Raw genomic sequence first — 14,346 nt, 5'->3', positions numbered from 1 at the left:
ATCAAAAACTATACTCAACAATAAAAAACTCTGGGGGAATCACCATCCCTGACTTCAAGCAGTATTACAGGGCAATAGAGTTAAAAACTATATGATATTGGTACAGAGACAGGCAGATAGATCAATGGAATAGAATTGAAGACCCAGAAATGAACCCACACACCTATGGTCACTTGATCTTTGACAAAGGAGCTAAAACCACCCAATGGAAGAAAAATAGCATTTCAACAAATGGTGCTGGTTCAACTGGAGGTCAGCATGTAGAATACTGCTAATTGATCCATTCTTATCACCTTGTACAAAGCTTACATCCAAGTGGATCAAGGTCCTCCACATCAAACCAGATACACTCAAACTAAAAGAAGAAAGAGTGGGGAAGAATCTCAAACACAAGGGAACTGGGGAAAATTTCCTAAACAAAACACCAATGGCTTATGCTCTAAGATCAAGAATTGAAAAATGGAACCTCATAAAACTACAAAACTTCTGTAAGGCAAAGGACACTGTCATTAGGACAAAATGGCAGCCAACAGATTGGGAAAAGATCGTACAATCCTACATCTGATACAGGGCTAATATCCAAAATATACAAAGAACTGAAGATGTTAGACTCCAGAGAGCCAAATAACCCTATTAAAAATGGGGTACAGAGCTAAACAGAATTCTCAGCTGAGGAATTTCAAATGGCTAAGAAGCACCTAAAGAAATGTTCAACATCCTTAGTCATCAGTGAAACGCAAATCAAAACAACCATGAGATTCCACCTCACACCAGTCAGAATAGCTAAGATAAAAAAAAAAAAAAAAAAAAAAAAAAACCTCAGGTGACAGCAGATGCTGGTGAGGATGTGGAGAAAGAGAAACACTCCTCCGTTGTTGGTGGGATTGCAAACAGGTACAACCACTCTGGAAATCAGTCTGGAACTTCCTCAGAAAAATGGACATTCCACTACCTGAGGACCCAGCTATACCTCTCTTGGGCATATACCCAAAAGATGCTCCAACATACAACAAAGAAACATGCTCCACTGTGTTTATAGCAGTTTATCTATAATAGCCAGAAACTGAAAGAATCCAGATGCCCTTCAACAGAGGAATGGATACAGAAAATGTGGTACATATACACAATGGAGATTCAGCAATCAAAAACAATGACTTCATGAAATCCATAGGCAAATGGAATGAACTGGAAAACATCATCCTGAGTGAGGTAACCCAATCACAGAAAAACGCACATGGTATGCACTCATTGATAAGTGGCTATTAGCCCAAATGCTCAAATTACCCAAGATGCACAGAACACATGAACCTCAAGACGGATGATCAAAATGTGGGTGCTCCACTCCTTCTTTAAAAGGGGAACAAAAATATTCATAGGAAGCCACAGGGAGACAAAGTTTAAAGCAGAGACTGAAGGAATGGCCATTCAGAGCCTGCACCACATGTGGCCCATACATATTCAGCCACCAAAACTAGATAAGATGGATGAAGCTAAGAAGTGCAGGCTGACAGGAACCGGATGTAGATCTCTCCTGAGAGACACAACCAGAGCGTGTCAAATGCAGAGCTGAATGCTAGCAACAAACCACTGAGCTCTGAACAGGACCCCCGTTAGAGGAATTAGAGAAAGGACTGAAGGAGTTGAAGGGATTCGCAACCCCATAGGAACAACAATGCCAACCAACCAGAACTTCCAGGAACTAAACCACTACCCAAAGACTACATACATGGAGTGACCCAGGGCTCCAACTGCATATGTATCAGACAATAGCCTTGTTAGGCATCAGTGGAAGGGGAAGCTCTTGATCCTGCCAAGGTTGGACCCTCAGTGCAGGGGAATGTCAGGGGGTGGGAGGTAAAGGGGTGGATGGGGAGAACACCTGTGTGGGGAATGGAGGGGACGGTGGCTTATGAACAGAAAACCGGGAAACGGAATAACATTTGAAATGTAAATAATGAAATATATCCAATAAAAAAATAAATTAAATCCCGGCCTGCGCCGGGACAAAGCACACCAAACCAACATGTCCAAGAGGAGAGGTTTAATGAGAGAAGAAGATTAGAAGCGGGGATAAGTAAAGGAGGCCAGCCATGGGCACATGGCAGGAAGGGTGGAATGGGGAGAGAAGGGACAGGGAAGAGGGTAAGAGAAGGGAAGAACAAAGAGAGAGCAAGAGGGAAGTAAGAGGAAGAGGGGGGCAAGCAGCCCCCTTTACAGTCAAGCACAGCTGGCTGTTGTCAGGCAACTGTGGTGGGGGTGGGGGGAGCAGACCTGGTTGTCCCCAGGTAGCTGTGGGGTTGGAGCTTAGACAGAATACTAACAGGTGAGAGGGTGACAGATTGGCCAAACAGTCCTTTTATAACAAACCAGCCTTGTACGTGACAGTTGCTAGGTAAATACTGGAAGGAACCTAGAAGAAATACTAACAATCTTAACACGTGATTTTTTGTTCCCTTGTTAATTTACACTACTCTTGATTTTCAACCATCATAAAATATACTATCATGAGCTACTTTGTGGCAAAATCTTCATTTTATAAATTTGGTTAGTATAGAAAGAAATTGGTTTCATTAAACATTTTCCTATCTGTACGTATTAAGATATATGTACACATATATACATAGAGAAATTAAAAGATTTAATACATATATGTATATACACATATACATTCTTTGTCCTTATTTGTTTGTCAACTTGACACAAACTAGAGGCACCTAGGAAGAAAACCTTCACTTGAAGAATAGCCTTCATGCCTGTCTCTTCAAGATTTTATAATATTGTGAGGTTCCCATTAGTCAATAATTGTCTACTTCACACTGGACTGGAGATTTTTTTTTTCAGAAAACCCTTATGCCAATATTGTGAAGCATTTTCTTATTTATTTCCCTAACAGTACGAGAATTCTAGACCTTTTATTGAGATCTATGGTTCATTTGAAGTAGGTATTTGTGCAAAGTGAGACACAAGGATCTGGTTTTATTTTCCATGGGTCACACTCACTCTAACCTAATGGGTGTGGTGAGTGTGTTTGAGGGAATGAGCAGTGTGCGTGAGTGTCAAAGTCTCTGACAGTGTTCCATGCAGTGCGAGGAAAAGAAATTGAAGTAGATGCTGACATAGTAAACCGACTTGAAAATATAAAAGCAGGTTTATTTGGGAACAGCTCCCTGGTGGGTTCCTCAATCTCAGATAATGAGGCCAATGAAGTAGTCTTGCAGAGAGACAGAGAGGGAGCAAAGGAGGGAAGACAGAGAGACTGGGGGGAGGGGGGCAGGGTGGCAGAGGACAGAGATGCAGAGTTGGGTAACTGGTTAAGGACACCAGAACAAGGGAATGAGGTGCTTATTTTACATATCAAAGCAGACCTGTCCTCCCAGCATCCCTCAGCCCCTACCTGGCATACCTGGTCCCCAACCCAGGAGCTAAGTTGCCCTTCCTCCAGAGGGTCTCCCTACCTAATCCAGACATTTTATGCTCTCTTCTCTCTCTCTCTCTCTCTCTCTCTCTCTCTCTCTCTCTCTCTCTCTCTCTCTCTCTCTCTCTCTTCTCCTCCTCCTCCTTCTACTTCTTCTTCTTCTTCTTCCTCCTCCTCCTCCTCCTCCTCTTCCTCCTCCTCCCTCTTCTTCCCTCCCTCCCTCCTCTCTCTCTCGATTAATACAATAATTTATTTCTACTGCTTTCCTCATTTCTATTCCTTTAATGTCTGCCCTGATCCTTGGTTAAAATGAGTGCAGGGTTGGGGATTTAGCTCAGTGGTAGAGCGCTTGCCTAGGAAGTGCAAGGCCCTGGGTTCGGTCCCCAGCTCCGAAAAAAAAGAAAAAAAAAATGAGTGCAATAAGACACCAAAATAGCCACTCCGTGGGTGAAAAGGGAAGGCTTATCCAAACCACCAAGACTGTCTTTCAGGAAAGCCAAGAGAAACCAGGTTGGAGGAGAGGGAGTTGATGATGATTGTTTCCAGGGTCTTAAGGAAACAGGTACCTGGGAGGAGGAGAACCTGTGAGATGGGTGGAGGGCTTTGACTTGTATAACGGGTACCTGTGAGTAGAGACTGAAGGAGCTAGAAGCTAGTTTGGGCTTTGCGATGCTAATGGGCACCACAGGCATGTGTTAGGGAAGAGCCAGAGATACGGAGAATGATGCCTGTAGCAGACACTGTTTTCTCAAGTCCCTGAGGGAATGCTGGCCTTTGTCTAAGTGCCAGGCTTTGAGAAAAGGGATTTCTTGTGACCAAACAATTTTAATCATTGTTTTCCATCTATTGCTTTGAAGTTTGGCTTGATGTATTTTCAGGGCTCCATGGTGCTTCATTAAGTTATTGATCTGAAAATTCATTAGAGGTGATTACTGTGCGATTTATAATTTTTGTAGGAGTCATGGTGTATTGTTCTTCATGTTTCTTGTATTCATATCTTGGGACTTGAGCATCTGATGTAAGCGATTGTTTGGACATTTTGTCATTTTTGTCCTTTAAATGGAAATGATTGCAGTGTTCAAAAGTGCACACAGCAGTAAGGCTTCAGCCCTTTCTCTGTTAACATTCAAGGAACCAGGCTCAGTCTTCACGTACACTTTTGAAAATAAAATACCGTTTGCAATAGCAATCTCTATCACAGTGTAAGTCTGATAGAAACATAAAGTAATAGTTAAATAACAAGAGAATTCAACCTTTAAACTCCAATCATTTTAAGAAGTACAACATTGGTAGTATGGTTTGCATTACAGAATTAATGACTTCAGGAATGTCTGGAAAGAAAAAAGCAGAGTGAGCCTAGTGATTGGTATTCTGATAGAGAAAAGAATCAAGGGGGAAAGTAAATAGAAGGGGTGAATAGTAGAGACAAGAAGGGATGAGGCAGTTCTTAAAAAAGGCAAAATGAAAGAAAGAGGTAAAGACATACAACCGGAGAGAGGGAGGGATGGAGGGATGGAGGGATGGAGGGATGGAGGGATGGAGGGATGGGGGTATGGAGGGAGAGAGACAGAGACAGAAACAGAGACAGGGAGGGAGAGGGCAGAGAGAACCAGGTTACCTAAAGTCTCTATGTTACTAATACATAGAGACACTGCAATAACCTACCTTGTAATCTTTAGGAAAGCCTATCAGAGGGAATTATAAAAGGGAAGACTAGAAGAAAAATGAAAGGAAAACACTAAAAGGAGAGAGACTGTTTCTAGATACTAAATAAAGAAAGAATATATAAAAAGGAGTATAATCGTTTGAATGAGAAAACTCTCCCATAGGCTCGAGTATTTGAATACTTGGTCCCATTCAGTGGTGCTATTTGGGGAAGTGATACAGCCTTCCTGAAGGAAGTATATCGCTTTGTGCAGACTTGGAGAATTTTCAGCTCCATCCCACATCCAGTTTGCTCTCTTCCTCACATTTGTGGTTGAAGATGTGATCATTCAGCTTTCTGTTCTGACTACCTGATACCATGCATTCCTAGCGTTACGGACTCTCCCTCTGAGCCATAATCCCCAATAAGCTTTCTTCTATAAACTGTCTCAATCTTGAGTTTATTGGGATAGAAAGTAGAGTTTGAATGCAATCTCTCCTGCTTGCTGGAGAGACTTTCACAGCATTCTTTTCCAAGCTTCCAGATTCTGTTACACTTCTAGGCATGGAATAGGTCCCAGATACTGGTCACACCTTTGTGTGATTCCTCAAAAGTTCAGTTGGGAAATCTGGTCTAGACCTTAGGCTATTTGCTAAATTCAGGCATGCTGTTTGGAAGCTGTGCTCTCCTGCAGACTCTGTCTCTATTTCCACATCACTGAATACCATGAGGTTCTGATGCAAAATTTGCTCTCTGCAACCTAGAAGTTTTCTGCTGGCCAGGTTTCAGCTCATAGATAGCCCTTTGGCACTAGTTCTCAGCTTCCTGAGAGTCCAATATTATACATAGTCTTTGATTTAATCTTCAAACCATTTTGTAAAAAAAGGTTATAATTTGTACAGAAAGAACATGAAGATTGAGACATTACAAAATTTAAGATTACAGAAGGAAATATCTTATTTTAATATCTTTGATTCAATCCCTTATTCCTTAGCCTCTTTTAGAAAAATAAAATTACATTACAGTGTGTTTGATAACTAATAAGAAAAGGGTTGTTAAAAAGATCTCTTAGGATTCAGCATGAATACCCTTGGGGGATCACTAAAGCCTTCTATCATAGCTAATATTATAACTTCTCAATTAATGGCAAATTAATTATCTCAAATAATAGACTTTTCTAAGAATCAATCTTTCCTGTCTTCTCATTATTAGATTTTAAAACATAAATAGGTGACTATGATGTTGTACAATAACTTTATATTACTACACATCATTAGGAATTACATGTCTATTCCCAGCAATATATACATAACCAATATATACAATGTGTACAAAATATACCACATTTCATAAGTTTACATTTTGAGGTAAGATACAGTAAATATAACATTTTTCTTAAATATGTTCCTTTGGGGGCTGGAGCGACCACTCCAGTAATTAAAAGTGCATAGGGTTCTTACAGAGGACCCAAGTTCAATCCCTAGCACTCACACTGGGAAGCTCACATCAGCTATAACAGCTGATCATGTCATTTCAATTGGGTTCCTCCTAAGGAACAAAAGATAATTGGTAACAGTTTTACTGTTATTGTAATTATGATCTCAATATCACCACCTCCATTTAATGATTATGTGCTGTATGTATTTCAAAAATTTAGCACACATCACATTTAATTTTGAAAACAGTCATACCATATGATGTGTTTATAAAAAAAATAAAGAGAAGGGAGATATGTTCTATGGAAGTGTGGTGAGGTGTGGGGGAAGGGGGTGCCTCTGAGGGCCCATGCTGAGGAATCCCTTCCCCCTGAGGAACCAGACATATGCCGGAATAGTATAGAACAGAATTTATGCAGGGAAAGGGGAGGAGTTAAGAGGGTAGGAGAGGCAGAGAGAAAGAGAGAGAGAGAGAGAGAGAGAGAGAGAGAGAGAGAGAGAGAGAGAGAGAGAGAAGGAGTAGAGAAGTAGAGGCCAGCCATGAGCACTTGGAGAGGGGGGAAAGGGAATGGGGAGAGGGGAGAAGGGAAGGCAAGAGCAAGACAGCAAAAGAGCAAGAGAGCAAGAGGGGGAGGGCAGGGCAAGCAGCCCCTTTTATAGTGCCAGGCATGCCAGGCCGTTGCCAGGTAATTGTGGAGCAGAGCTTAGACAGAATACTAATAGTATTTTATAGATGAGTAACTGAATAACAAGGTATTGCAAGTTCAATGCATCTTTTTATGAAGCTGAGTATAGAAAAGTCTTCTGCAAGCAATCACCACATAATAGCTTCATGTTTGGCTCTAAGAACATTAGAAAGTGCTGGGCAGTGATGGCGCATGCCTTTAATCACAACACTCAGGAAGCAAAAGCAGGCAGATCTCTGTAAGTTCAAACCCAGTCTGGTGCACAGGGTGAAACCCTGTCTTAAGTATCCCCCCAAAATGTGGAATGCCTCTGCTGAAATATGGGGCAGCAAAATAAATTTAGACGTAGAAAGAGAATTGTCTCCTGCCAACTACTGTGAACACTAATTCTATTGTATAAACATAGGTTATCATGCAGGAAAAATATGAAAAACTATAATATGATTATCTTCTTTAACACAAATGGAATCTAGATATGTAATATCTATGATTTAATTGTTTTTCTGATAGTGGAATATATGGTGGAAATGTTTGAAATATAAGTGACAAGAACCATAGATTCAACAGTTAAGTTTTATCATAATTAATCATGTGCTTGTAGTTTGTTTCTTTTCAAAACGTTAAGTTTACTCAAAACCAAAGGTTACTTCTCTGTTGCAATGCTAAAACTCTTCTGCTACTGTAGTGGTTATTTTTCTATTGCAGTAGTAAACACTATGACCAAGGCAACTAATAAAGAAATAATAGTTTAATTGGGGCTTACGGTCCCATAGGGTTAGAGTCTATGACGGTGGAGCAAGCCCATGGCTGGAGCAGCAGCTAAGAGTTCACATCTTCATCTGCAGGAAGAGAAGCTACCTTGAAATGGCAAGAGTCTTTTGTGATCTCAAAACCCACCTCCAGTGACACACTTCCTCCAGCAAGCCACATCTTCTAGTTCTCTCTCAAACAGACACTAACTGGGAAACAAATATTCAAATGCCTGGGGCTTATGGGGGCCATTTTCATTCAATCAACTACATTCTATTCCCCCCTCCAAAAAAACCAGCCGTCTTGTGGCCATGTCATAATGTAAAATTCATGTCCAACTTCAGAGTCCCCCTAGTCTTGCATTCTCAGCACTGTTTAAAGGTTCAAAGTTTTTTCTTAGACTCAAGGTAATCTCTGCTGTGACCCTTTATAAAAATCAAAAACAAATTACTTACTTCTAACACATAAAAACATAGAATATACATTTCCATTCCAAAAAGGAAGATGGAGACAAAATGAAGAAATACTGGACCAAAGCAAAGCTGAAACCAAAAGGGCAAACACCAAATCCTGTAGCTCCATATCTAATGTAAAATATCCAAGATGGCTCTGCCCTTCCGGTACTGCTGCGTGTGACATCCTTTTCTCATTTAGGCTAATTCCACTGCATGTTTAGAGATTATCTCCTTAGCAGATATTGCAGTTATCTGGAGATCTTCAACACAATTTGAGTTCACTTTCACAGCTTCAGCCAAAGGCTTCTCAGGGTCTCTTGCCCACTCAGGGCCTACATGCAGAACCTGCCATACCACACATTGCCTAGCCTCACTGATTCTTCTTAACCATGGAGGGAGATTCCATAACCAGCTGAACTATGTGGATGATACTGCCAAGTTCACCTGCCCTCTTGGGAAGGAGCCTGACTCCCTCACATTTGTTGCCTCTTTCATTGTCTTTTCCTTTCAAAGGTAGAAGTTTAGCTGGGGTCATCCCCTGAGGACACCCTGCCCTTTATTCCACTGCAGATCAGGCATTGCCTTAATTTCCCCATGTCTTCCAGTAGAACGTGGCTGTGGTACTCTTTAGCTCCTCATACTGTACATTTTGTTATTTTTCCCCCCCCCCCCCGGAGCTGAGGACCGAACCCAGGGCCTTACGCATGCTAGGCAAGCGCTCTACCACCGAGCTAAATCCCCAACCCCCATTTTGTTATTTCTTGCTCCTTTACGTTATCAACCTGTATAATATTAGTAATCTCCACTTGACATATTCAATATTAGGCTATCTTAAAATCATCTTTTACAGAGAAACTAATCATACTACTTTTTAATTTAGCCTCAGGTAAATTTGTAGTTCAAGGGCAGAAGGGAGCCAGATTCTTTGCCAAAATGTCCCTGGAACGGTCTTCAACCCACTGAAAGTCTTTGCTTCCCTCTGAAGTTCCTTGGGCTATGGCTTCACAATCTGTATAACTTTCATCATCCGGATGAAAGCTTTTACCTGCTGTTTCTGCTGCCTGAGATCCTACGAGAACAACTCACTAATCCATGCCTACAGCATCCACACACTTTTCAACACAAAAGTCCCAATGTGCTCCAAAAACCACTCTTGGTACCAAATATTATATTACTCACTCTTTCCTTCTGTAGTAAGACACTATGACCAAAGTAACTTAGAATAGAAGTTTGATCGGGCATGTGGTCCTAGACTATTAGACTCTATGATAGCAGAATGAAGGCATGGGGCCACAGTAGGTGCAGCAGCTGAGAGCTTACAATTTGATCCACAAATAGATGGCAGAGAGAGATAGGTTGAAATTGTAAAGGCAAAAGTCTTTGGAAATCTCAAAGCCTTCTCCCAGTAACTTACTTCCTCCAACAAGTGCACATCCCCAATCTTCTCTGAATAGCCACCAGCTGGAGGCCAGTACTTATGGGGGACATCTCATCCAAATCATCACAGGCACCATTTGCATTTCTAAAAAATCTAAGCATATATTTGCTTCCTCCTAAGAATAGCTGTTTCCGCAAAAGCTCCTGATAACCTACATAATAAGTAAGCTAAGGGACACTTTTTTTTTTTTTTTATTAACTTGAGTATTTCTTATTTACATTTCGAGTGTTATTCCCTTTCCCAGTTTCTGGGCAAACATCCCCCTAATCCCTCCCCCTCCCCTTCTTTATGGCTGTTCCCCTCCCCATCCTCCCCCCATTACCGCCTTCCCCCCAACAATCATGTTCACTGGGGGTTCAGTCTTAGCAGGACCCAGGGCTTCCCCTTCCACTGGTGCTCTTACTAGGATATTCATTGCTACCTATGAGGTCAGAGTCCAGGGTCAGTCCATGTATAGTCTTTAGGTAGTGGCTTAGTCCCTGGAAGCTCTGGTTGCTTGGCGTTGTTGTTCATAGGGGGTCTCGAGACCCTTTGAGCTCTTCCAGTTCTTTCTCTGATTGCTAAGGGACACTTTAAGGATGGGTTGTTATACTCAGACTTAGCAGTGCAATGTGCATACACATGCCATTGTAAACTATACGTGAATTAAAAGAGGATGGCAAGACGTTTCAAATGCAAAATGCAGATGACCATATAAATTGGTTTGGATCAATTACCTTTGCCTATGGGGTTTAGTAAAAAAGGTAGAATCAACCCAAAACTGGCCAGACAGCTGATAAACAGATTTTGTGCAGGTTTTTTTGTGGGAGGTTAGGGTTGTGACAGAGCATGTTGTAACCAGTCTTTTATCATACACATGACCATGAATTTCTTCTCTTTCTATCCTTTCTATTTATTTCCTATCCTTCTCTTTCTATCCTTTCCCTTTATTTACTTATTTTTTGTTGAGATGGAAACACGGTTATTATATTTTGATTTTGATAAATTTTACAGAGTTCAGAAGGCTTAATTCAGAATGGTGCTATTCTGAATGCCCAAGCCAAACTCAAGTGGGAGACAGGAAGAAGAATACAATTTATAGCCTGATAGTACTTAAAATGATTTTAAGTGGTCTTAGAGATCCATGGTTCTCTAAAACAATAACTTCCCAAAGTGTATTCTATGAAGTTAAAAATGAGTAACTTCTTAGAGGATATTAAGTTTGAGCAATGGTTTCTGGAGCCTACATGCAGGTTTTTGATTTGATAATGTATCTAACAAAGACTAATGTTTTCACCTTTATATAGAAGAAATGAAAAGTATCAATATTATACTCTGTGTTCAGATAAATTTACAAGTGTTTATATAGTTTATAAGTGTGACTATTCCAGTCACTACAATTTCTCATAAAACAATTACAACGTGACCCATCAGGATGCATGACAATTTGCAAGAGAATTTGTTGCAATGGAAGAACAAAAAGTTAGCAACAGATGTAATATTCTTATCTCATTATTATCCAGGTGAATGCTTCCTTATTATACAATAGAAACAGAGTATGCAAATTGTCGTGCGTCCTGATGGGTCACCTTGTAATTGTTGATGAAAAGGTATCAATTTCTCCGTGAGGGAATTTTTTAACAACTAGTATTTTGTTTCTTTTTCTAGTGATACCTTCTCCATCCATCATTTCCAGGGCTGAGACTACAAATGCTAATGTGCCCAAGACCATAATTTACTGGAAGAGCAAAATTATGACTGGGAAAGTATTCTGTGAGATGAGATACAAAGCAACAACAAACCAAACATGGAATGTAAGCTAAGTTTTCATTATTCCTTAGTGTATGAAGAAATTCTTTCCAGAAAAGTCAGTCAACGGCATTCAGGGTGGACTTAGGCAGGGTCAGCTTCTCCCATATTTAACTGATATGATATTTGAACTACTCTAGTTTCAGTGGTTACTGTATGCTTCTAAATGGGGTTGTTTTCTGACAGTTTTCTTCTGCCTTCTGTAAATTGCTAAAGAGGCTGAATTTGAAACTAAATGGGATCTTTTGTAGTTTCTTATGGTTGTCTTTTAGGATGAAATTTACATCACCAGTCACAAATATAAAACTGAAGCATTCTATGCTGAAATTTGACAGTATGGTGGGTGGGAGTGATTCTGTAAGTTACACTTAGAGATCAATTTTTAAAATGAAAACTCATAATCCAGGAGCGAAAGCAATGGCTCAGTTATTAAAGACAATGTTACTCTTGAAGAAGACCATAATTTGGTTCCCAACATGCATGTTGCGTATCTTATAATCCTGTTTTGGCCCCTACAGGCACCTGAACACATATGCGCATACACACAGACATACAGAGGCATAAAACAAATAATTACGTGGTGTACAAACTCTAAGATTTATTACTAGTATAAGCTTAAATCTGAGATAACATTAAGATAAAAGGGAATTTCTGAACGAACCAACTGTACTTACGAACTAAGATTAAATTACCAAGTATCTTAGGAGAAGCACAGTTTGCAATCATTTTGGTTGCAAACAGTTTGGTTTGCAATCATTTTGGTTGCAAACAGTTTGGTTTGCAATCAAAGCTTTTAGGGTACAAGCTGGGCCCTGGCAGCCTCAAGAAGCTAAGCATGGTCACTTGTCTCTAACATACTGAGAGGCAAGTCAAAGTGAGCATGCGGGCATGTGGAAAGCAGAGAAGAGTCCCATTGAGTGTGGTCACAAAAGGGAAAACCAAAACCTAACCAAAACAAACAAGTAAAGCATTCAGTGACCCACCAAGTCTATCTTCAGGGTACTGACATGAGGTTTAGGCTTAAATAAAAGACAAGAGGCTGGCATACTTACCCAGTCCTGGTCTAGGTGTGAACTCAATAACTACCAGCTTAGCTCTTTTTCTCCAAGGTGGTCTCACAAGGTACTTATTACTTAATGTGTACTCCTCAGGAGATTACCTATACTCCCAGCTGTGCCCTGCCCTTCACTGGGGCATGCCCTTATATGGGTGACAGATTGGTTCTGGGTAGCCTTGCTGTTTCTAGAGTCCAGTGTTACCTGAGAAGAAACAAGGACAACAACTTGTCTCTGCCTTCATTCAAACAAACTACAGGAGACAAATGGGCCCGAAATGAAAGTGACGTGTGAGCTTTCTCCCGCTTCTAGTTACCTTGTAGGCCCAAGTCAAGAGTCAGTGCTTTTTAGCAAAAGCATTTTCTATGTGTCTGTTTGAGGCTCACTAATAAAATCATAACAGGGCAATACCTGTGGGCAATAAGTACATTAATTGGAATTACTCTGCCCTAGGAAATGGTTCCAGTTTGGCTACACTTGAAAAGTGTCATTTTATTATTTTAAAATACAAAAAAACTTCCATATCAGCCAGATAATTGAAGACTGTGTGAATGTCTGTAAATTAGAAACACACTATCAATAAATAACTTGGAACAGGTTTTCAGAGGTTTTCTATCCTCTGGTTGAAATTCACTCTCTGTCCCCACCTAGTGCCTGTGGGATTGGAAGCTAGATAAGTGGCTTTTATGGTTTTTGGTTTTGTTTTTCTTTTTAGTATTACTGTATAGCCTAGACTGGCTTGGCATTTTCAAAGGTCTGTCTCTAGTTCCCAAATACAGACATTACAAATTTACACTACCATGCCCACCTTTAAAAGAAAAAACAAACAAACAGAAAAGCCCTGTACATTTACTTATTGGAGAGCAGAGTGCATGCTCTAGAGAGAAAACATGCAGGAAAGAGGACAAACACAGACATCTGTTCTCTCCTTCCAGTATGCAGGCCAGAAGTCATCAGACAGACCTAGTGGTGCGTGCACCCTTACCTGCTGTGCCCTCTTGTTGCCTTTAATCTCTCTTTTCAAAACAATCTCTACCAGATGTTAGAAATGCACAGTTCTCAGAAAGCTACCCATTTGGGAGCTCAGAGAACCAAAAGATCGATCTTCTGTCCACACAAAAAACACAGCTCTCATCTTAAAGGAAATAAGGGGTCATTTATTCTGAAGCCATTTTAAGTAGCAATGGCCCCCAAAAAAACAGATTTAGATTACCCCAAATTCCAATGTGGAGTCGTAAGTCAAAGCAAATTTAGAATATATTGGTTGGGAAGCTTTTCTATATGCCTGACATGTTTTTTTAGCTCTTGGGTTGGTAGAAGCCAGTGGTCTGCTAAGTTAACAGATTCCAAGAAGTGTTGTTGTTGGTTTGTTTTGGGTTTTTTTTTTTGTTGTTGTTGTTGTTGTTCTATTATCTGTCAGTCAAATGAGCAAGGGATGGCTGTTCCAACTAGAACTAGCCCAAGACAATTAGCTTCTAGACCTGCAACATTCCAACCTCTCCACTGTACTACAGTTCCAATCAATCAATAAATCAATCAATCATGACATGGCTTCTTTTTAGTTTCTCCTGTTAACCAAGCATCACAATTTGGGCACTTGGTAGTATATATATTTACTAACTATAGGGTACCTCATGGTTAAGAAGGCTTACTACTAGATTCTGATCTAAATGAGACT

The 14,346-nt window shown here is 40.4% G+C and overlaps 1 protein-coding gene across 1 annotated transcript in view; it reads left to right on the top strand.

Annotated features, from left to right (window-relative positions):
* Il23r (interleukin 23 receptor) overlaps positions 1-14,346 on the top strand; it is an 87,412-nt gene that overhangs the window by 29,135 nt on the left and 43,931 nt on the right. Inside the window, exon 6 of the mRNA XM_032907244.1 lies at positions 11,473-11,618. Coding sequence (XP_032763135.1) covers positions 11,473-11,618 — 146 coding nt within the window. The remainder of the gene's footprint in view (positions 1-11,472; positions 11,619-14,346) is intronic.

The sequence above is a fragment of the Rattus rattus genome, chromosome 6 (assembly GCF_011064425.1).
Source record: "Rattus rattus isolate New Zealand chromosome 6, Rrattus_CSIRO_v1, whole genome shotgun sequence".
NCBI classification, from domain to species: Eukaryota; Metazoa; Chordata; class Mammalia; order Rodentia; family Muridae; genus Rattus; species Rattus rattus.
Note: the sequence above shows the minus strand (reverse complement) of the source record. Positions and strands in the feature narration are given on the sequence as shown.